General features: G+C 40.1%; 1 protein-coding gene across 2 annotated transcripts; it reads left to right on the top strand.

The window, feature by feature from the left end:
• Positions 1-1,297: 1,297 nt before the first annotated feature.
• On the top strand, positions 1,298-23,729 carry LOC142373224 (lysosome membrane protein 2-like). 2 transcript variants are annotated; one of them, XM_075456379.1, is made up of 13 exons: positions 1,298-1,726; positions 9,625-9,782; positions 10,701-10,848; positions 11,044-11,235; positions 11,389-11,480; positions 12,103-12,222; positions 16,790-16,968; positions 19,352-19,470; positions 19,767-19,840; positions 19,966-20,017; positions 21,257-21,409; positions 21,564-21,605; positions 21,866-23,729. In XM_075456379.1, exons 1-13 carry the CDS (start codon positions 1,604-1,606, stop codon positions 21,974-21,976), a joined length of 1,563 nt encoding a protein of 520 aa, XP_075312494.1. In that variant the 5' UTR covers positions 1,298-1,603; the 3' UTR covers positions 21,977-23,729. The 2 variants fall into 2 exon arrangements, with proteins under 2 accessions (XP_075312494.1, XP_075312495.1); XM_075456380.1 differs by lacking the exon at positions 21,564-21,605.
• The last annotated feature ends 354 nt before the right edge of the window (positions 23,730-24,083 follow it).

Below are 24,083 nucleotides of genomic sequence, written 5' to 3'. Positions count from 1 at the left end.
GTTCGCCGTCACCTTTTCTTTCTACAAATATTTGTTTCTAGAATCTGCCAGTATGCAGAATGAGTCAATTTTCCCCTCGTCTAATGAACAGTGCCACCATCTAACACAAGTCCAAGCATCGACAATACACCCCATATTTAACAGCTGAAGGGTTCTGCACTTTTTTATTCTCCAAACACACCTTTGGTCATTGCAGCCAAAATTTTCCATGTTAACTTTATCAATACACAAGGCTCATTCTCAGTCAGAGCATTTATAAAACTTTTAAAGTTAGTCCATATTTCAAAAAAGAAACTCGAATCTTAATAGAAGTTACCAGAAATCTAAAACCTTTTGGGATTCCATGACTTTTTGCATGCACAAAGTACTAATATGGGGAAAACATGCCAAAAAATCCTCTGTACAAGTTAATACTGTGCATTGAAAATCCAAATAAAAGCAATGCTTATTAGTAAAACACACAGAATTTTGTTAACAGTTACATTTCTGCAGGAACACCACCCATGGTAAAATACATTTGTACTGCATGTAAAATACATCCAAATGCTGCAATGCAAGATATTTGCAACAATGTTCCACCACCGATTATGCTTGATAATGTAGAGTACGTTCTGATAACACAATACCTGGCATATTTTGTTCATGTGGGAAATGTTCACGACAAACTGTGACTTTGGAAATGTGGGAGCTAGGGCACCACAACAACTTTATATCTAATAACGCCCCTGCCAGAGTGGATCTTCATCTGTCATGTTCAATTCTGCAGATTACTTTTCTTCCTGTCAGATGGGGACAGCCGGAAGTGTTTGGTTAACATTGCAATAATAAGCGGCATGCGTGGCTCACTGAACTCGTGACAACGTGCACCCTGATACCCTGGTTTGTTTCTTCCTTCACTACTGGAGCTTGTTGTGAACTTATTAGAGGAAACTATTTGCTACAGTTAAACATAACGTTTAAGACTATATAATAAAACGAATGAATGACAGTTAGTGTTTTGGCTTAAACTGCGAACTTCCTATAAGAGCTTATGAAAAACGTGATAACGGTGTTATGCTTTTGTGACTTTAGATCAGTCATGGCGAAGTTGATTAACTGTGTCTCAGCTGGGAAAGCTGGCACTACATGGGGTATAAGGTTTAAGGTTACTATTGGTCGGGCAGTGGAGGCGAGCGTACGGGACATACTCTCGTGCGCTCACCCGGCCCACAGCGGGGGAGCGGGGGCAATTGCCGGAGCCAATCAGAGCTCTCCTCACGTGGAGGGGAAGATTTTACAGCCCGCTACAAATACCGCGCGGTACATTTCTCTATGATATTCTCTCTCGGGTCACTACTTCAGACTGTCTGAAGGGACCTCGTGGTAGGCAACCGTTTTATCATTCATTAAGTAGACAGACGTCTCCGCATCTCTGTGTAACTTGGAAACTCGTTGGGACACTAAACATACCCCACCGTTACATGGTTGCGAGCAGGACGGAGTTTGAAACCCTGCAGAAACTTTTCTTTTTTTTACTTTTCCAACAAAACTAAAGGAGCTCAACGCACGCAAATAACGTGTAAGCCCATTCTACAACGTAACACTGGTGGCCGCACCTGCTATCATGACACGAAGATACTGCTCGATTTACGTGGTCGGGATCATCTGCGCCCACCTGCTGGTCATTGGGATTGCCCTGGTCGCGACTCAAGTGTTCCGCAATTTAATGCACAATCGCCTGAAAAAGGTAAAAAAAAAATAAGTCCTACTTAAGTCCGCAGAAATCCATGTGTTTGTAGCTTAATTGAAATTTTCCACGCTGCTCTCCTCTCAATGCACTGCTCGGTGCAAGTTGTCTATTGAGGAGGATAGAAAACACTACAATGATGGGATTGTGTGATCCTAACACAGTTACAGATCCTCTACTGTTTGACTGCATTCAATCCATGTCTTTAGCACAGAGCATTAGCAGCCATTCAATTTCGGCTCAATGGAATCTCTCAAGCAATTACTGTTCTGTAATTGATGCTTTATTATTCATTATGTAGTTTTTTTTTGTTTCTTCTATTCTTTTTTGATAAAACAGCTAATCCATAGAATGAGAAGTGGAAAAAAGAAGCATAAAATGAACATAAAATTTGGTTTAAAATCTGCTAGAAAAAAAAAATCCAGATTCTTTATTAACTCATCAAAATGTGTGCAGATTATTTTTGCAGCCACCAGCTAACAGTAACTAATCATTTCTGCTCTACTTGGCCAAAGTTGAAGTGCGTTGGAAGTTGAACTGTGTTAACTATACGACTAAAAAAAAAAAAAAAAACGACTAAATGACTCCAAACTTTGAATAGGATTTAGCTGCAGACCAAAGTTTGTTTTATTCTACCATACTGGGACAATTGTAACTCGTGGAAATTTAACTTTGATGAGCTCTCCAGAAGTCGCCAAGAGTTGTGCAAGCCTGTGTCCCTGACCGAAATGATGGGCAGATTTTTCTGTAACCTTCTTTGACTTTTTTATGCGCTGCCATTTGCTTGCCAAATAGTATCAGCTGCTGGTAGATGAACTTTATCATTCCCCAGAGAGCAATGGACACTGAACTAGACCTCTCCCACAAGCCATCTGATCTGCCTTAGTTGTTGGTGAATTTCTTCACATATTTCTTGTGTACTAGGCAGATTACCAGACTTTTCCCCCAGATAAGGAGCACACCAGATATTTCAGACTGTCCACTCAGCTCTTTGGGAGGTTCAGAAGAGGATAACGAATTTTAATAACTGATAAGGTCCTGACAGAAAAAGGCAACTTTTGCAGCATAAAATATTGTATTTAAGGCTCCTAAACTAAGCATATTGAACATTGTGTTACAATTGCCCTTACACTGCCTCTACTGGTCACCTCCATTTTGCACCTTGCATATGCGCAGAATGAATTTCTTAAGACTTTTACACCAAAATAAATGCAGAAGACATAAAATATACATCCCAAACTTTTGAGAGCAAGAAGCAATTATCTCAGCTGAGTTGTTCTTTGTCATCTGCCTCACCAGTCCCTCTTTTCTCCCTTTTTTATCAGTTGCATCCATGTTACTGGGCCCTGATAAAGAAACTGCACAACATATTTTGCGTGGCTGTAATAAGCCACACAATCACAATGCAGTTTCTAAAGCCTGCTGGACATCGTAGAAATGAACGTGAGATCAAAGACGAGCCTAACTCATTCCTAATTACCAATACACTCACTCACTACCATGAGGTTGGAGCGTGCCGGGCTGGAAAATCAAAGTTATGAACTGCGGCCTCTGGGCACTCCAGGGCAGTTTGATACATGGGGATGTGCATAACAAAAGTTGGTGAATTTCAAAATGAGTCAGAAGCAAACAGTTTTATGTTTTACAAACTTCTCAAGTGTTGTTCTTAGCTTTGTTAAGCTTAGCTGTAGTAAACATCCATCCATCCCTCCCTCCATTCATCTATCCATCCGTCATATATCCACTTAAAGCAATCCAGGGTTGCAGGGCTGTAAAAATAGTTTAGTTTAATTTTATCCATGTATAAAATTGGTGTTTTATTTTATGATTTTAAGGTCGAAATTACAATAAGCGTAGCAAGATTAAATAAGTCCTTGCAAAATAGTGCCCAGCCCCGGGTTTTCCTTGCACAGCTAAAGGCTGGGAACTTTGTCAATACAGCATATTTATTGTTGTTCATCCCATTTGCTTGTGCTCTCTGAAGCTGTAGACTTTAGTCAACTGTTGAGTCAAAGTTTGTTTATTTTGAGGGCTTTTCACAGACACTAAAGTCAATGGTTCTGAGTAGTGGTCCTCAGCTTTAGCATTGCATCAGTGGTAGATGTGATTGTGGTCGCAATGTTCAAAGCTGACAGGAAATGGAAACATCAGCACTGCCATGTACACACACTTGTCTTGTCTCTGTAGTTTAAAGGGTTTGCAGATGTTTGATCTTTGGTCCCAGAGGTGGAGAGTTAAAGTGACTGCAAACACAAATATACATGGCATCAGAGGCATCTCGTTTCAGTTTTTTCAAGCGACCCCTTTTTAATAATCCCATGGCGTGTCACGAAAAGTCAAAAGCAGTTTCACGCTAGAAAAAAAAAACAAACAACTACGCCAACTAAAAGCTGGGAAAGGCTAGCATTGAACAAAGAAAGTAAGTCCTTTTTCGAATCTAGTTGATTGGGGAAGAGGATGGACATGTTTCAGCTATAAGCTTTGTCAGCATGATTTATGACAGCAAAATGTGTCAGTACAAAGAAGACAGTGGAATTAATCACTTCATAGGATAAATCTGTGAATGAAAACGGTATCAACGAGTAAAAGGAAGTTAGCAGTTAGATATTGAAAAATTACAGTTACAGAGTTCAACACATCAAAAAAACAGGAACAATCTATATTTATCTTTTTCGCCAAATGACTCAGTAGCCACAGATATCTATCAGCGCCATTTCCAATCAGCAGGGATCTAAATACTGTTATTAACTCATGCTTTACACTAAAGCTTTTAAACTAATAGGAACTCCAACCTGCCAAAAATACGGAGACGTGATGTATCCTTTTAGTCTGCACAGCATCTGGTCGTGATAAGGCACAATTATTTAAAGTATTTCATATTCTGAAGTAGATATACCGTACAAAATGCTGATAAGCCAACAAGCTGATGTAAATGTTTATTTATTAGTAGCAAGTCACGGCTTCCGTGTTTGCTTGTGCATGAGGCCCCTGTGTCAGACATTTTGTCGTCCTCGCCAGTTTGCAGGGCTCCACCACACTCCTCTGCCGCCCAAATATTTGTAACTTCACCGACTGATCATTTGTGAACCGACTGGGGAGGTCTGTAATCAGTTAGTCAGGGAAGCCATATATCCAGCTTCATGATTTAACCATTGATTGAATCCATTTAAAAAAATGGCACATTTTTAACGCAGCTACAGTCTTAAGCCCCTTTCACACTGAGGAAGAACCCGGGTTTAATTCGCGAATTTAGCGTGTCCGCTGTTCCTTTCACACTGACGACCCGGGCTGGCGTGTCAACTCGACTCGCCATTCGACCCGCGTCGGACCCTAGTCTTTTTGCCGAGCCGAGTTTGATGTGAAAGCAATTGACGCGGGTTGGACGTGGGCGTGGCGTGACGTGAGGAGTTTAAAAGACAGAATGGACAGCTGATTCAGAACAACAGCGACAGGTGAGGACAAGTTTTACTCTGTTTTAGCCTACATCAAGTTCGAGACATTTTTTAATATGGCCAACTGGGGAGACAAGGAGGTCCGCAAGCTCCTCAGCCTCCCAGCAGAGGACGGTATTTACCGCCACATGTCGGGGACGGTGAAAGATGGACCTCTGCTGGAAGGGCTGGCGAGAAAGATGGGAGAGCGCGGTTTCCCACGCAGCAAAGCGCAGGTGACCAACAAACTGAAAGCCATGAGGAAAAAGTTCCATGCGGTTAATGACCACAACGGCAGGAGTGGCAGAGGGCGATTTCCTTAACTTGGAGATTATAGTGCTCTTGTAATTCTCCGCATATGTTCTTCGGCGGCATCCCACGTTGTGACCATCCACACCCCGTAAAATAACATCTCCATGAACTGCATATACAATTGCAAAAACAAGTCCTCAAGGTGTCCCGCCATTGTTGGTTTGAAAAATTTGATGCAGACAGGTGTATTTAACCCTACCTCCGACGCATGGCTTGTGCCTACGTCATTGTACACGCCCATCATTTTATGTGTTTCGTGTGACGCTCTGCCACTAGGCAACGCCCCCTGAACTCGGCTTCAGGCGACACGGGTCACCTAATACGCCAAGCTTTCACATTGCTCGACGCGGGACAAAGTGGCAATTTGGACCCGCTAAGGTAGCGGGTCTCAGTGTGAAAGGGGCTTTAGTTTGATAAATTAAAGCAGTGTTGCTGTTAAGTTTTGAAAGCACGAGCGAAGATTATTTATAGATCACATGACATTTCCATACTTGTCATTAAAAATGAAACTCATTTCATTTTATACAATTTTTATACATTATATATGTTCTACGGGGGGCTCCAAAGGATCTACGTAGCCAACATGGAAAAGGGCAGGATTGCATACATGCCTATCCATAAAGAAAACTATCCTTTGACTCCAAATTGGATTTTGAAAAGTCCTACAGCCATTAAATCTACAAAATTTGAGGGGGAAATTTCTATTTCAAGTTGACTGTACAACATCTTGGCACGTATAGGATTGAATACATAAATACTGCAGTTTCGAGTCACTCCTTTTAGTTGCATCAGTACCAAATTTACTGGTTTTTTTTCTGTGTTGTTGATTTAAAATCACATGCTCCTTATCTTTGATAAATAAAGATGTAACTTCAGAGACACTTGGCCATTTCCAAAATTTCAGTGAAGCCTTCCCAGAAAGTTTCCTTTACTCGATAACAGTGCAGGCATGAGATTACTGTTGTCCTACTGTCACGATTATCACGTGGCACACCTTCATTTTAATTTTCATATCAAGCCTGCCTCTCCATAATAAGTATCAGATTGCTTTCTTAGTGAGGTGTAGTATTGACTGTGGGGGTTAAGGGAACTACTCACAAGGCTTTTTGACTTATATGTCATATGAGACTGGCATACTCCCAGATAAGTAGTTGACACTAAATAGCCACTGGTATGCTATAGTCCAAGTTGTAGTGACCTCACTGACCATGCAAGATTAATTGACCCTCAAATGAATTCTTCTTCACTTGTTTATGCAGGCAGTCCTATGTTTGTAAATATAAGAAATACCACCAAATCCATTAGATTTAATCAAATCAAGTTGGATTTTTCATGAAAACACAAGTCTGACACAGTAGAATATATCTGTGGGTGTGACACACTGGCTTAGAACTCACATTTCTTTACACATTGATATCTCCTAGCCTGACAGGATGATGTATTTGAGCTGTATCAAGTTACTGCTTAACACCAGTTGCCCCACCGTGAAGGATCTCTTCCCATGGACACCCTCCCAGCAGCAGACCCTCTTTGTGTGCTAAGCCTCTTTTCCTACTTTTAGGTTTATTGTGGGAAAAGGTGCCTCAGTTCTCATATGAAGCAATCAGAGTTAGGATGCCATGACCTGCTCTTGAGGTGATGGCACAAAAAAAAAACTATTGTTGTAACATAGGTAAAGCTAGTCAAAGTAGCTTACAGTGAAATAATGATGGGCTTCCACTGGAGCTTTGACCCAGTAGTTTTCCATTTTGAATTTATTCTAAAAGTATACCTCTAACCTGACTCAAGGGTACGCCCAAGAGTGGTGAGGCCAAAATGGCTTAGGCCATCGGCTCACCAAACTTCTAGTGTTCTTATTTCTCCCACATGTCCGATCAACCTGTTCTGTCACTATCAAATAAAGTCAAAATACCAAGAACAATCTTGTCTAAATAATAATGTCTGAAAGAGAAATGATCATAAAGACACTCTGAACTCATGTAAACCAAACGGGGCAGAAAAAGGGAATGAAGAAGATGAAAATGAGGAAGTTAAAAACACAAAATAGAACCGAGACTGATGTGAACGTCATTTGTGTCAGGTAACCGTCACCCTGACCGCAGTCAACAAACTGAGTGACAGTGAAAGGGTCACAGAACGGGCCACAGCTAACAAACACCTATCTTTTTCTCGCTCTTTGCACACAGAAGACTAGCATAGTATCTGAAAAAAGTACCCTTGGCTTCTGAATCCAGAATTGTATTGAAATGAGAATCAAATTTGAAACCAATTGTGACCCCCGAGAACCAAAAACTAATTGAATCGTGTGAAATCTAAAGATCCATTCATCCATCCATTCATTGTCATCCAAGGTCGGGTCATTGAACTGTTTCACTCAAAGTCATGAATATCAACCTGATGGGATGAGAGAGAAATCCTGACAGGTAAAGTCAGCTGCATGGCCTCATATTGCTTTTAAAAGAGTTGTTCTGTTAGGATGGAGGAAAATAGATTAAAAAAAAACTTTTGATAACTCTGAATATATGCAACATTTATTCTTATAATTGTAAAAGGCAGAACTCGGCCCTTTAAAAGTACTCCATCAAATTGGTTGTAGAGGTCAGGTGTAGATATCTTAACATGATTTTGATGGGGTCAGTAACAATACGGGAGGACTTCTGTTCAGCTGGTTTCGGTTTGTGATGTGTTGTTGCCGCTACTGAGACAAACCCCTTTAGAGTATGTCAAGCTTGTGCACCGTGACTGTAGGATTTATTGAATAGCCCACTCGCTGTGCTCAGTGTTGTTCATGTCCATGTATGCAAAGGTCTCTACATCAAAGCACGAGCTTTAAGTGTTTTTGTGTATTCACCTGCTCTTGTGCTTTCACGTAGGGAGTGGCTTATCAGTATCAATAGTAAGCACTGAGAAAAGAGGGTTTTTCAGTTCCTGGTTCAGCGTATTTTATGCGGCATGCTGTGACGGTTATTTCATTGATTGTTCAAGGCATGAAACAGCATAGAGAGAGCATGCATTATCTTCCTCAATCTAAGGTGACAGCTTTATTGTCCTTAGCTACTCAACTACGCTTTTCTCCCAGAACACAAGTGAAGAGGACCCCAAAACTAGGAGTGTGTGGGGGGGGAGTAAATTCCCATGAGATAACATCCCTTGGTGTGCTCAGCTCTTCTGGGAGTATTCTTAATTTATGACAAATGCGAGACAGTTGGACCAAAGTGAGATTTCCTCTAGGAGATACGCTGTTAAAGGGAATACTAACCCCCCCCCGTCCCACTTCTCTTTTGTGTTTTCATCTACTTAAAAAGATCATTTCTTCAAACAGGGGGGACTTTGTCCAAAATTTCCATACTGAGTAATCAAAGGGTGGCTGCACCTCCAGGGCCTCATCAAGCTCAATCCTGAGGAATGTGGCTCAGATCATTAAGGTCGGAGTCCTGCACAACCAGTGGGCATCCAGCTCTCTGCATCACGTGATTTGTCTGAGGCTCTCTCCAAGTGCCCGTTGTCATGGGCAACTGCTGACAATGGAAGGGTCTCCCCTCATACCATTCTTGTGTTCAGCTGGGGCTCCTGTCTGACGCTCAGACAGCAGCTCCCCTCAACAACATCTCCCGAGGATGTTTTTGTTCTCTGGGTTGTTTTCACTATGAACACGCTGTGGAAGCCTTAAATTCAAGACATGGGTTTGCTCTTGCAAAATTCGTGCATGTTGCAGGAAATGTATCTTCAACTGAAAGTCCCATTAAAACACTTATTTTCATAGTAAATTCGAGGTGTTTTATTGTCGTTCTATGTTATTTGTGCAAACTATATTCATGAACTGATTTCAAGCAGATTTTAATTTCATAATTACATACTGTATGTGTGACTGTGTCTGAATGATGCCAAATTTTAAAGAGTCTGTAAAATTCATCATTTCATTTTGGCATCTGCAATTAATTTTCTTTTTCAAATAAATTGTACAATAAGTGCAACACCTGTTGTCACATTTCTAAAGTGCTCAGTTTTAGCTCCATCACTTCCAGGCTCTCTCGCACAGTCTGTTCTGATTGGACAGTTAGAAAGAGACACTTTATTTGCACAAAAAGTTAGAATAAACTGCAGAGAGGGGGAAAAAACTCAAAAGTATGTGATGTGTGCATTTTGTCTCAACAGGAGATTGTTTTAGTGGAGGGCAGCCGTGTGTTTGAGTCGTGGAAAACCCCTCCTCCTCCTGTTTTCATGGAGTTCTTCTTCTTCACTGTGACCAATGTTGATGAGGTCCTTCAAGGGGGTAAGGCAGTGGTGAAACAAGTTGGACCCTACACATACAGGTAGGCCGCAACAACAAGACGTGTTAGCCATAGGAGATAGTTAAAACTCGCTAGTATTTATTGTGTTTTCACTGTGGAATCGAAAAAATTCTGAAAGGAAAGCTTAAAAAACGGTATACATACAGAGGTCAAGGGTTTATAGAGTTTGTGTTTTGGTACGCCGCGTTGCTTCAGCAGACAAATTAATCTTTATTTAAAAAAAGTGCTTTGAAATGATTTACTTTGCTTTTTCACTCAACGCATTTTCTTTTGTCTCCAAATTCACACCAAAGCTGCTCTCAAAAATGTCAGAATTCCGTTTTGCAGATTGCAAACATGAAAGCCTTGCAGAGAAGTTGATTTTCTTTTCTTTTATTAGACTTCATCCAAAGGTGCTGCTTAAATACTGTTTAATGAAAATACATCTGCTTTTCTGTTTCCTCTTATCTTTCTCCCTCTTCAAATCTTAATCGATTTTGAGTATCGCAAAGCTTGAAGAATGGCCATGTCACATGTCAGTGTTCCTGATTAATCTTATTAGTTTTTGTACCTTGAAATTACACAGCGTGTTATTTCATACACTGTCGCATTATTCACCTAAGTCCTGACGAAAGTCTTTGTGTGCGTATATTTGTCATTTTGTATTGCTTCCAAATGCACCCACTTAAAGCCTTCAAAAAAGGTTAATTGCTAAACTACCAGAAGAGTTACAACGGTCCGGCAGCATCTATCCTGGATACCTAACCTTCATTTAATGGTTAGAATTGACAAATCTCAAGCAGTTGTGCTGAATAATTATGTAAAGTTATGTTATAGAATTCAAATGCGGTGTCAACCTACATTTATGGGGTTTGTCTTTTTGAGTATCTACTCTCATTTGTAGCACTGAATAGAGAATCCTTAAAGAATCTTTTAAAAATCTTAATTGTCTTTTCACAGGGAGTACAGGTATAAGGAAAATGTAACTATGGTGGACGATGGCACGAAGGTTTCTGCGTACAACACCAAAAGCTTTGTGTTCCTGAGAGAGAAATCTGTGGGTGACCCGGCTGTGGATAACATCACCACCGTTAACATTCCCGCTTGGGTGAGTCATGAACCAAAGGTCTGAAACAAGTACAGGAAAGGGAAAATACAAGTAGGGGAAAGTGGAGTGTGTGTTGTTTGTTTCCCTCTGCACTTTATTAACTCTTTCCTCAGTCACATCTATGTAATTACCACCACCTTATCCTGCAATATTTTTCATGTTTTCTCAAGTCTACTCGGCTTCCTCTCTCCCCAGGCTGTTATGAACAAGGTGAAAGGGAGTTTCTTTAAGTCCACCATGGTGTCCATCTGGATGAACTCACTTAGGAGCGGTCTCTTCACTACTCGCACTGTAGATGAGTTGCTTTGGGGATATGAGGACCCATTGCTGGCCCGCGTTGCCTCGAGCAATCCTGAAGTGGAGAAGGTCTTTGGTCTCATGTACAAGGCATGTGCTTCACTAATAAATAACAAATTACAAAGGAGAAGATCTGTTTCAAACCAATGTCATAGAGAGGCCAAAAAGCGTTTTTTTTTTCTCTAGTGAGGAAATTTGTCTTGAACTGGATTTTAATGACTTGAACGTTTGTTTTTCACTCAGAAAAATGGAAGCAACGATGGGGAATTTGTGTTCCACACCGGGGAACAGAACTATTTGGATTACGGTCGGATCGAAACATGGAAAGGTCAAAGGTAGCTCTCAAACGGTCTCACACAAACACACACTGCCTCACTTTCTTCAAATCACAGTGATGAAACTCCCTTGGGTAGCTTTGAATTTGCAAGCTTCTCAAATCTATGGCTTTTTACCAATAACAGGCTGGGCTGTTATTGGCTGCCTGGGCTGCCTGTGTCTTTCAGTCTGCTGCCTTAACCAAAGAACCCTGGAAAGGACATACTGGTCCTTTAAATGCCCTAAAATAGGCTTCGTACTGACCTATCTTATCCAGTTTTCTTTTCTACGGTCTCCCGAGGTCACTAATTATCCTTTAACTCTTTGGAAACAGCTTTTTCAAGTATGTCTTTGAGATAAAAAAAACAAAACAAAAACATCCTTGATCCTTGGGATTTCATCCTATCAAAAAGAGATGAAAGCATTGTTAAAACTGCTTTTGGGGATTTTGAAGACAACTCCCACAGTTCTTTGTTACATGTGTTTCTATCCATATAAAATATATCTAGAATAGTCGTGTACAGTTTGTATATATGCTTATTATGATAGGAAAAATAATTATCCAAATTATTATAAGGATTCTTTTTTAAAAATACCCTCTTGGCGCATTTCAGTTAATTATTTTGAGATGTTGTTTTCCAGACAGGTGAATTTCTGGTCAAGTAATGAAAGCAACAGCATCGTGGGATCAGATGGAGGTGCTTTCCATCCCCTGTTGGACAAGAATGAACGCATTTACGTCTTTACTCCGGACCTGTGCAGGTACAGTTCAGGCCCACCATTCCTGTCCTACTCTGACTTTAAAGAGAACAGAGTATACTTTGTGGATTTCTTTTTTCAATTCCTATCAGTGTCGAATGTCCCAAAACTTACAGTCAACCTCAGAGAAAGTTATTCTTTCTTACAGAAAGCATCAAGCAACTTTTGCATGCCCTTAAACACAGAATGGGTTGGTCTCCTGTCAGCAAAGAGCTGCCTCTGCTTAGTCAAAATTGCGGCAACCACAAGCAAATCATGCCATAGATTCTGTTGTTTGCTGAAAAAGTGCTCATGCTCTCCATGCATCTATGAACCCAAAGATCAGGTCGATCATCTGCTCTCCTTTACAGGGATTTATATGCTATGCCTTTTGTGCAAGTTCACTCTGTTCTGATTGGTCCAGGTCTTTACTTCTTTTACACAACAGCATCACCATGAAACACATTTGCCTAATGCCTGACTTGTGGTTAGTTTGACAAATCTCAAACAAAGAATGGCCAGTGATTTATCTATCTCTGCTGTTTGTTTGTTTTTATGTCAGACCAAACTGGGCATTTCAGGCACTGGGCTTTAGAGAGACTGTAGAGTTATCCATTAATTTGCTACACCTAATAAATGGTTTCCCTTTATCCTGTAGTGGATTACGTGGGAGCTGCAGTAAAATTATGTACATATAAATGAGCATAATATGACTTCTTTCAGATAAGATAATGTGATTAGCGTTCCATGAATATCTTTGTTTTATTGGTTTGTTGCCGAGCCAGTGATCCAGCTACCGTGGTTAAAATGGAAATATTCCAACAACAGCTAACATAACAAACGGGATTATATAATGTGTCATCATAGACAATAATCTGATTGCAGCAGGAATTTACATCCTTCCATCCTGTTGTTACCCAGTGTCCCTGGGACACTGTCCCATAAGTGACATTTCAGCTGGTTATGAGTTGATGTCTATTTCTGGTGCATGACACACTGAGGTGAAAGTGTCAGATCTATTATGAAGATAATGTTCACAGGCTTAGGATCCCATGGATTCTTCTTACAACATCTTGTTATCACTTACAAACAGTGCCACGGGTGACCTCTATTTACTGTCGACTTTTTCTGCCAATGCTGTGTGGGGCTCCTTGAAGACTAACATGCTTTTTTCAGGAAAACACTGTGGAAAGGCTTACTTGAGGAGGATTGTTGGTTGGGAGTGTAATGGAGATGGCAAGGGTGGGAGGGGCATTTTATGTTTGTATAGGAACTACAGAAAACAAGTATTACTTTTTGGTGAGTGTTTGGTGGACATTTCCTTAAAGAAAGATTAAAAAAAGAGAGAAAAAAAAGCAAAGAAATATGACGACTCTCCAGAATTTCCAAATCAGAGTGTCTTTACTGAGAGCTGGATCCATGTTTAGAATCACCTCTCACACACTGACCAACTGCTGACCAGTTTCTTTGGAGTTTAATTTCACAAATGTTAAGCCTTGTTTGTTGCAAAACAGTACGTGCTTTGTCTTTAACCTGGATGGTGTCAAGAGACTGTAATTACGAAAACGGAAGCTGCAGCCAACGTCTTCCCCCTTTTTGTTGAGCGTGGAAAGAATCCATTGGATTCTGTGGCACGGTGTTACCTTTGACTCTGATAAAACATATGCCAAAAAAAACCCTCACCCAAATATTTACTGAGCCCTTTCACCTACTTTTTCATTGCCTTGTGGTGTCAGGTTGTCTGTGTGGGCTGTTCACTAAAAGACAGACTCCCTCTCTGCTTCCTGTACTTTTCACATTAATATGATGGTGGAACATTCTGTTAAGTCCTATTTGGAGACCTTTCGCACACATACTGTTACCTTACGCCCATATGGGAGTACCTTGTCAGCACATGACTGTAAGATATCATGTCCTGGACTTGATGAAAAAAAGTTGGTAGGACTGGAAGAATTTGTAATCATGTAATGGAGGGCTTGGCCACAACAGACACTGATGAAGTCTACTTTATTTTGCCATGTAAAATCAAGGCATTTTTAAACATTTCTGTACAAGCTCCACAGTGTGATTATATTTGTCGGCCACTTGCTCTTTTAGAATGAGTACATGTTTTTCACTCGAAGCAAGAAGCCCTGCACGTTGTTGAAAAAAAAGGGAATCAGGGACTGAGGTGATGGTTAAAAACACCACCAAATTCACATCTGCAAGCCGGCCTTGTAGTGACCTTTTGCTCCAGGAGCTGACAGCTGAGCCACAAAAACCTCAGAATTTTGATGAACCGCAGACAGGTGTAATTGTTCAAATACCAGCTTGTCTTTTGCCACAGGTTTATCATTCTTATTGCCAGGACTATTTCTTTAAAGACACGATCTAACCCAACATTTGGTTGAAAATAAATCAATTCTCATCTGAAATTCCTTCAGACTGTTGTGGTTTCTAATTCTCAGCAGTACAAGGCAGAGGCTTTCAATCCTGCTCAAGTGTAGAAACACATAAGGCATTTTACTTGCGCTCTCTCACAAAGGTCAAGGGAAAGGTCTGTATAGTATTGTTGCATGATTGGTGGGCTGCGTATCCACCCAGCCATTTGGCAGACAGTGTATAGAGCACTTTGTTCTCACAAAGGATCGTCAGGATTCCCTTGACAGGACAAAACTATAGATACACAGAACAAGGATGAGCCGCATACAATAATGCAATTCTGTTTGGGAGCTGTTAAAAATCAAGAAACGCTACGATGGAATTTCAATTACATTTTTGCAGATTTGCAGTTTCTACGTTTGCAGCACAAATGGAATGTCATCACCACAACATTTCTACCCCCACGTGTATAAGGATGTCAGCATTAGATATGAATAGTTTAAATCTGCTTGAACTTCAAAGCGTGTCTGTCATTTTTCCACATCAACTTGACTTGAAGATTCAAAGTTTCCCTGTCTGTTTTTAAACAGTAATCAGGTGCCCGTATTAGCTCTGACACAGGTCTTTCTTGCTGTTACAGCCAATCCTTCTCCCTTACAAAAGTGTGGTCCTAAGCTAATGCTAAGCTTAAAAGGCTTCATCGGCCCAACATGATTACACTGACAGCATATATCGGTGAAAAGTAACCGCCCTTTTTAGGAGAACATTCCTTCCTTGTGTCCCTCTGCGCTGGCGAGATGTTGCGTCATGTTTTTGGCTTATCTTCCTACCCGGCTGTATTTCCCACGATATCTCTTGAACAACATGAAGAAATTTCTTCAAACATTTGACACAAGCATTCACTTGAACTCAAGGGTGATCTGCTCTGTGACCTGACGATAAAGGTTTTGGCCTGAGCTCCTAAACGTCCTGGCTCAACAGAATTTCACACAGAAGTCTATTCGGAGAAGACGTAAAAGTCGAGACAGATCATTAGCAGAAGGTAAAAAGGCGAATCTCACTATTGCATTGCATTACTCTGCAAAATCAGGCCTCTGGCAAGTGTGATGAGGCTGGAATCGAAGGTTGAATTGGTGAACCTTGAATTAGGATACTAAATTTACGTTTGATGCATAACAGCTTCAGTATGTCAAAAAAATAAGTCATACAACTTTTGGTCAACTTTTGGAATTTTAATCCATTGCCTCAAGCAGGTGTTGATTTGGCTCTGACATTGTGATTTTGCAAAAGAATACGCTTTATTTTATTTTTCCTTGACACAGCTCTTATAACTCAGCCGTTTATACTCCGTCAGTTTGATACAGGGTTCTAAATGTAATCTCTTCTCTTTTTTTTCTGTCTAATGCCTGTAGATGGAGAGTGCAAATTGAGTGATTGGTTAAGGGGTGCAACCACATCATCTTTCTACTGCCGCTTTGCAAAACAGCAGTCATGTGGAAACAAGAGGAGTTTTATAATGCGAAGCCTAAATTTGAAGCAATCCACTTCATTCGATTAACACAGACCACTGAAGCATGATATTAGCATCAAATAAACTTCACATTAATCTGAGTCCCCCCCCCCCCCTACTTTGGAACAAACGTTTTTTCCTAGCAAATAATTACAAGAGGCAACGTTTTTGTTTGTTTTCAATGCGCCAGGTTTTGGGGCTGTTTCTCCATGAAAGTTATTAAAGAGATAAGAGAAGTGCGATATGGATGTTGATGAGCCATCAACTATTCATTATTTCTATGCACTCAATCACTCTTGTGTAATGTATTGACTAATTAATGGCATTTGCTAATGTCAGACTTGTAGCACAGGCAAAAAAATGTAATAATGATAATATCAGGCTTCAGGCAATTGTTTAGCATTAATGTGCAAGACTGATTAGAAACTTTTCTGGAACTGTTTTGTATTTTTATCGTGCCTCCACACATTTATGAATGAGACCAATTTACTCACAAAACTTTATTGTAAGTCGGAAGGCTGATGTTCAGCCTGTAGGCCCGGTTGAAAATAACTCTGGTTGAGCACTAATAAATTGGTGAAGGTGAAGTGTTGAGTGATGAAAAAACAATGTGAACAAAGAACAAAGAGAATTAATTCAGAGTGGGAATTCTCCAGTCTCAGGGTTATTTCACCCCTCTTTGTTTCTATTGTAATGTGAGATTCTGCTTTTACTCTCCAGGACAATCTATATGGAGTTTGAGAAGGATGTAATGGTGAAAGGAATCCCAGCCTACCGCTTCACACCACCACGCTCGGTTTTTGCCAGTAAGGAGGAGAACCCGGCCAATGAAGGTTTCTGCGTTACCCCAGATGAGTGTCTGGGAACTGGGCTCCTTAAAGTCAGCCCTTGTCGGAAAGGTAAACGCCATCTCGTGCACACGTTTTCTCTCCCACAAACTTCACCATGCCTCTCTCTCGAGGTCCTGTTATGACTGACACGTTTTTTCTTTTGTCCTCTCCTCTCCTGTGTCTTTGGAAAGATTTGAAAAATTCTTGTTGCTCTGTTCCTTCAGCTTTCTGCCCACCACATCTTAGATTTTCCAGTCGCTTAATGGTAATGCCCAACACAGTTGTTATACCATTCAAGTTTCTTTCATACAACCTAAACTAACCCCACCACCACCACCACCACCACCACTAACAACCCATGTGACACAGCTCTCCAGCTTTTGCCACACCCCTGGCACCATCTGACTGACCCAGTGGGGGGGGGTTGTTAAGCCCTGTCACCTGATTCTGCCCTTGAATATGACCAGGCTTTATCTTTTGGACTGTGTTCAAAGCCCAGTTGTCCCTTGTGTCTCTTTATCTTTCTGTTTCTTTAAGAGTTTGTAATACTTGTGACTGAGCAATACCGGTGTGTTAACGTATTTTACACATTTTCTGTAAATGTTTCAGCTTTTGAGTGCAATTTAGGCCTTGGGCTGAACTCAGCACATTTCAGTATCAACATGCAAAAATTTGTATCTTATTTCAGGTTGGTATTTCAACGAGTGTGAACATCATGCCCTCTGTCTCGGATTAAGGTTGATCGTGGATGTGAAGTAACAGGCTGCTTTGTTACAGAAAAATCTGAATAATTTTTGACAAAGATTAAAGAAGTCGTCATGGATTAGAGTGAAAAAAAAATCTTTTCTCTGCCTGCTGAAATGAACCGAAACCAAAGCTGCAGTGCCGATTTAATGTTACATCAATGATTTCAGTGTTAAAGAAAGAAGTGTGCTGAGCTCAAGGGTTCACTCTAGCTTCCAACAGAGATGAGGTTGAGTGGAGAGGGTTGCTGAGGGTTTAGTACCAGGTGTTTGGGGAATGAACACTGCGACTGCGGTCACCTACAAGTATACCGATACAGACATGTGAGTGCGTTTGCATTACCGTGACCTTGTCTGCTGTCATGTTAATGGCCTCTCAGCTGACTGCGGTTGTCCAATATTTTTGTCAGGTGTCTGTTGCCAAACACAAGAGGAGGAAATCTGTCACCTCTGCCCCACTTCTTCAGCACCTCTTAACTGTGCCTCCACCCGACTATTGTTACTGCAGAAACACATGTGCTTCTTGCAAAGCTCGAACTTTTTTTGTTTTTTACCAAACTGTTGACATCCTGAGCTGGCTTCATAATGCATAAACAGCATCAAAAAATGTTTCACTTGATTGTGCATGTTCCTTCTCTTAACTCAGGCGATCTCTGAGTAATGGCTCGTCTTAACAATATGTGGAAGGAACTTAACAAGAAATAAAAAATTATATCTCCAGGCTGACTTTAATAGTAACACAGGGTGATTTATCGTCCTTCTGTGTCCCGTAATTGTTTGTTTTCTTTTGGATATTTAAGTCTGGGGTCAATGTCTCCTTAAAGCTTTTTCCAAGATGTTGGTTACGTCGTGATTAGATCAAACATGAAACAAAGAGAAACATGACATTGAAATGTTCTCCACTTTGATGTCCCCTGGGCGGGGGGCTGGCTTATTTCACACCGCCACAATGTTGCTCCTGATCAGATTCTTTTGTGTACCAAACCCTGAACATTACAATCAACAAGAAGAGCATGTTATAAACGCTTAAGACGAGTTTGCATCTAGAGAGCGGATGATCTAATGTACCGCCAGCTCTCGATTCAGCATACTAAATTGTATAGATGGGAAATATCTTGGCACCACAAAGTTAGATTCAAATACGATCCACGGGGCGTTGTTTGTTTATTTCTTTTTCATCCTTCCCCAGCTGGAAACTTATAATAGGATTTCTTATCTTTGTTGTGTTTCCAAAATATTTCAATTTAACTACTGAGAAGCCAAAAGTGCTTCCAAATTACTCGCTTTTTTCATGCAGAGGCACGTGTCAGATTTCTAACTCAGCCATCTTCCTCTGTCATGTGCAAGCTATAGACTCTCCATTCGCTTCAGTTCTGCTTTTCCAAGTTCCCTCTGTCGCATTCTTTCAACATTATCATCAGCAAACATTTTGAAAATCGATTTTTTTAAGAGTTTTTTTCCCCACATCTAATAATTTGGAAACCGATGTTAATGAAAAAATCACTACTCCCTGAATGCGCTGGTGAGGCTTAATACTGCCTCTGATTTGTATAATTATATGTGTGCCTACATCAAAAATACTCACCATTAAGAAGTAAGAAATCTGAGATATAGCCAATGAAATCATTTTATTGTGTTATGGAGGCACGGCTCAGTTGCTTTGTGTTGTGATGATGTTCTTATTCTCATACAATCCTCTCCTCTCACAGGTGCCCCAGTGGTTGCCTCCTTTCCTCATTTCTTTCTGGCAGAAGACAAATATGCGGCTGCCATTTCGGGAATGTCCCCTCAAAGGAAGCATCACCAGACGTTTCTAGACCTCAACCCTGTAAGCCACCGGACCGCTGCTCATTCATCTGTCTTCAATACACTTTGTACTTTGCAGTTATAATTCGTAACATTAACATTTTACTGTACGTGAAACCTCTCACAGGGGGGTAAATGCTATATCATGTAAAGATGTACTTCTGCACCACCTAGTGCCATTTGAGCAGTAGTGCAAAAAAAAGTACCATCATTATCCTTGTTGTCATCATTTATGGTAGAGAAAAAATGTTTTCTACATTATTAACATTAATGATATAAATGTATCTATCTTTGTAATGTATGTATTTTTGCTGACAGACCACTGGAGTGATTGTACGAGCAAACAAAAGAGCCCAGGTTAACATTTTGATCAACAGAGTCCCTGGATTCCCGTGAGTATTTATATTTGAACACAGACTCAGCTTTACGAGTGTATATTATGGCATGGATGTATTATTCGTGTTTGCATTTGTCTGTGTTTGATTGTTTCCTTTTCTCTTCCCTGTATACCTAACAGGGTAACTCGAGCCCTGAATGAAACAGTCTTTCCTGTCATGTTCCTCAATGAGGTGAGCAATAATAGATACACTCTTGTCTTATGTAGCCACTGACCCTTGTGCGTATATTATGAGTCATTAAAGTCATCATAGGCATATTTCAACAGTTTGAGAAACTTTTCTCGTTACACACTCGCCTGGACCTTTTTGCCAAGTACACAGAACATGTCATCCAGTTTGAAGCTGCCAACAGGTTTATTTAAATGGGTCAGTGCAAAGAAAAGTTTTGGAGCCATCTCTATTTCTTGTGTCTCCTGCAATGTGTGTGACATTATCAGCACAACCAAACTAAGCACTATGACAAAATGCAGATTTAGCTCCTGTTGGACAGAGCCTGGATAGCCTTTCTCCACTCCCACTCCTAATCCCAAACTGTGTTTGCTAGATGTCGATGCTTCTTTCATGGTTATTAGTTTATTATCTTGTATATGATATAGTGCTTGAAAGCTTTTAAACTTTAAACATTTTTCTTAAATATGACAGCACAAGGTTTCTTCACATAGGTCTTAAAAAGTTAAGTAACCGAGACAAAAATATTACAGGTGATCATTTATTTATTGAATAAAACGACCCAATAATTCGTGTTGAAGAGTGAACGTGTAGGATAAGCAGTTTATTTAAAGGTGAAATCAGAGTTGTGGGTTTTCGGGCAATGGGATGACAGTCAGATGTCCTGTTTTATCTGAAAGACAGGGACATATCAAAGTCTGACTTTTACAACACGTTGGTGTAAGTTCATTCCTGCATGAACAAAGGAGATGTCTTCATATCTCAGAATAAAAAGTATTGATGCTCATCAGACTGGAAAATGTAACTAAACTATCTCTAAAGAGGATGGACTTCACCAGTCAGACTTATTGTATACAATGTAAAACACACCGTTACCTTCACCGGGTGGTCCACCAAACTAAATCTTTCCCAGAATTAGGCATTTCATATTGTGCAAGGACGCAGTAACATGAACAGTTTTTGCAGCAAGTGATAGTTCTGCAAGGGCAAAGCTAAAGCTTTCCAATAAAAAAAAAACATCACCATCAGCCTGTTTGCTAACGGTCACATGTTCTCAGAACACATGAAGAACTTTTTGGTTTGAACAACACATTGTGTTTGGAGAAAGGAAATCTGCATTCCAGCAAAACAATTTCATCCTTTCTTTGAAGGAGGTTAATGCTTTCGGCATGTTTGCCTGCATTTGGGACTATATTCCTCCTATGTTCTATTGGACCTTTGACAATATCTCTTAATTCACAGAGTGTGGTGATTGATGAAGCATCTGCAGCGAGAGTACAGAAGCTGCTGTTGATTGCCGGTTTGGTGTCCAACTTCCCTCTCATTATTGTGGGACTGGGTGGCATCATGCTCATAGTGCTCATCATCCTTCTGGTCCGGGCCCACCAACAAAAGGTCTGACACCTCTGCTTACCAAGCTCAATTCTAACATCTTACAATTTGCTTGATCCTAATAAGTAATTTGTGGTGATTGTCATAATTCATTAATTTACTTAACCACACACTAATGGCACTGAGCATGTATTTATCGCTGTGTATGTCTATGCAGAATGAAGTGAAGCACTTTGAGTTTACGAAGGCTGTCTATGCTGTAAGTCTTTATGGTTATTTTGGTGCTTTGTTTTATTTGCTTTATTCAGTCTAGTAATTTTTTCAGCACACATATCATGTTAACATAATTTGGAATTAGTAAAGCTGTATAAGAACTGTGAAAATGTTTTTCACTGGCATTATAAGACAGCATGCTAATGGACATTAAGCTTGTACTAATCACACTCACACAAGTGTACTAAAAAAAAAAAAGTATAAGATGTTTTAACACCGCTTTTTATCCTTTATGTTCCACTTCAGACCTCAACTGAGGACGACACCTCTTACTCTCCGGTCAGCGATAAGGAAAAGGATGATCCCCAGAATGGAACCTACATTGGTTTGACACCTAAAATTGACCCACAAGCTTGAGAAGGAAGGAGAGGATGGGGCTCTTTGGGGCAGGGTGGGGGGTTAGGGGAGTAGAGGAAGGGGACGTGTTTTTGGTCATCATGTACTATATGTTCTAAGTAAAACACATGGGGAGCAACCTTAAGTCCAGATTTGGCGCAGTCCATATCCTGAAAAGGTTTTCGTAAAAAACATCCTTTGTAAAAACCCTGCCTGCCAGTGGCAAGCTGTCATTGCTAATATAAAATCATAGAGAAGAAGATGTAGTTCTCCAATGACTTGAGATGGCGAGTACACTTAGTGGAAGTTTCAAAACAAACCCTCTCTTAATCTGACATGTGACACATGAGCCGTTAATGCTGTGCCTCCTATCTGTTTGCCTCGCTGGATTCCGGTCTTGCTTTGAGCTGCGTGCATCCAGATTATAGTCACATTATACTTCATAAGCTGGGCACAAAGGGTCATTTTGGGGAGCAGGGTATTGAAATCCATAAACTGAGTAGTTTTAGGTATTATATGTCGCTCTCAGGGGGCCTCTGCTTAGATGCTGTGAAACATTGCTAAAGCAGGAATGACTGCAAGTCTTCTCCGATTCAGTATTATAACGTCTCATTTCCATTTCACCCTGAATTCAGCGTTTTCATGGCTCATCATTTTATGTTCACACATTTGATTAAGACTGGTGCACACTGTGGTCATTTCACCAGAAAAATCTTCCCATTTTTTTTGGCATTTGTTTGTATGTATAGACAGTGTGTGTGGAGCTGCTTACATTCCTCTCAGGTTGTGATGGGGGGTGAATATCAAACAAACCACTATATATTTGATACTTTAGTTTTTGTAAAGTTAGACATCCTATGCATTTTCTTTGTAAGGAATGTAGGAATGTTTTGAATGTGAAACCTCTCAAGTTTGAGCTTCACAATTTTCTTCTTGTGCCATGAGGAGCGACTGCTTTGTCAGCCATCTGAAGTCCTAAAGGATATCTGTCCTGTTTCTATCTGCTTTTAGTAACTGACTATTCAGAAAAGCTTTTGTAAATGCTGTAATTGTGTCTTTAAAAGGATAATTGTCACTGGATTATTTTGTGCCTTTTATAGCTTTTATTTTTGAGAAAAGAGTGTCATGCCATATCAACTATTTTACCCTCAAGTGCACAGTTTTTTTTCCCAGCTACCAAACAAAAATACAACAGAAGTATTTTTTATTTTTGTGTGGCCAGGAAAATATTGGTTTCCAAGTGCCAATTAATGTAATCTTGAAAATGATGCAGGATTGCTCAATTCACACACATGCTGAGACATATCCACAATGATTCACTTATTTCTGACCACCTTATTGACCACACCCTGTAATAACTGTAATGTATATATTAGACGGTAGTGGAAAAAATATATCCTTTGTCCTTTGATTGAACTTTTTCTGTTTGATACATTTTTTGATCCAGTAATGCACAAAAAATGCTTTGAGGGAAAAAAATGACAAAGAGTGACGTGAAACTAGTTGGTGATGCAAAATACACAGTATTATACAATGATAGTGTAGTTGTGTTTAAAGAAGATAAATTATTTTGTTACAGTGACAAAACCAAAATGCATAAAGCAACACATGGACACAGCACTGGGCTACTTTGTGCCTTATCTTGATTACACACCGTTCTAGGATTATTGTTACTGCTATAACCACATATTCTTCTGATTGCCAGCTTGTTTTGAAATGATGCCTGTTAATACCGTTTTTACTCTGTACACAAAAATAAAAAGTAGTTTCAGTAGACGTGTCTTCCTCACTTTATACAAGTGTCTGTCTGTCAGTTTGGTTAATTTGACTTGATAATGCATACCGAAATGACGAGAGAAGAATGTGCTGCAGTATGAGCAGTGTAGTTTTAAACCATCCGCATGCTCTGCAGCCACAGAAATTTTATTTATTTTATTTTTATTCAGGGTAAAACTGAATGAGGAGGGGGAAAATGAGGTAATAGGGTAATACAGAAATTCTGTTTAAATTTGTTTGAGAGATTTAAAGGATGATAACGTTGTTACACTATAGGAAGAAAAGCTAGCTTAACCTCTCTTTTTACAAAGCTACCATAAATTTAGATAATTTAGAATATCAGAAAATAAGA

Source organism: Odontesthes bonariensis, chromosome 22 (genome assembly GCF_027942865.1).
Source record: "Odontesthes bonariensis isolate fOdoBon6 chromosome 22, fOdoBon6.hap1, whole genome shotgun sequence".
In the NCBI taxonomy this organism is placed as follows: domain Eukaryota; kingdom Metazoa; phylum Chordata; class Actinopteri; order Atheriniformes; family Atherinopsidae; genus Odontesthes; species Odontesthes bonariensis.
Note: the sequence above shows the minus strand (reverse complement) of the source record. Positions and strands in the feature narration are given on the sequence as shown.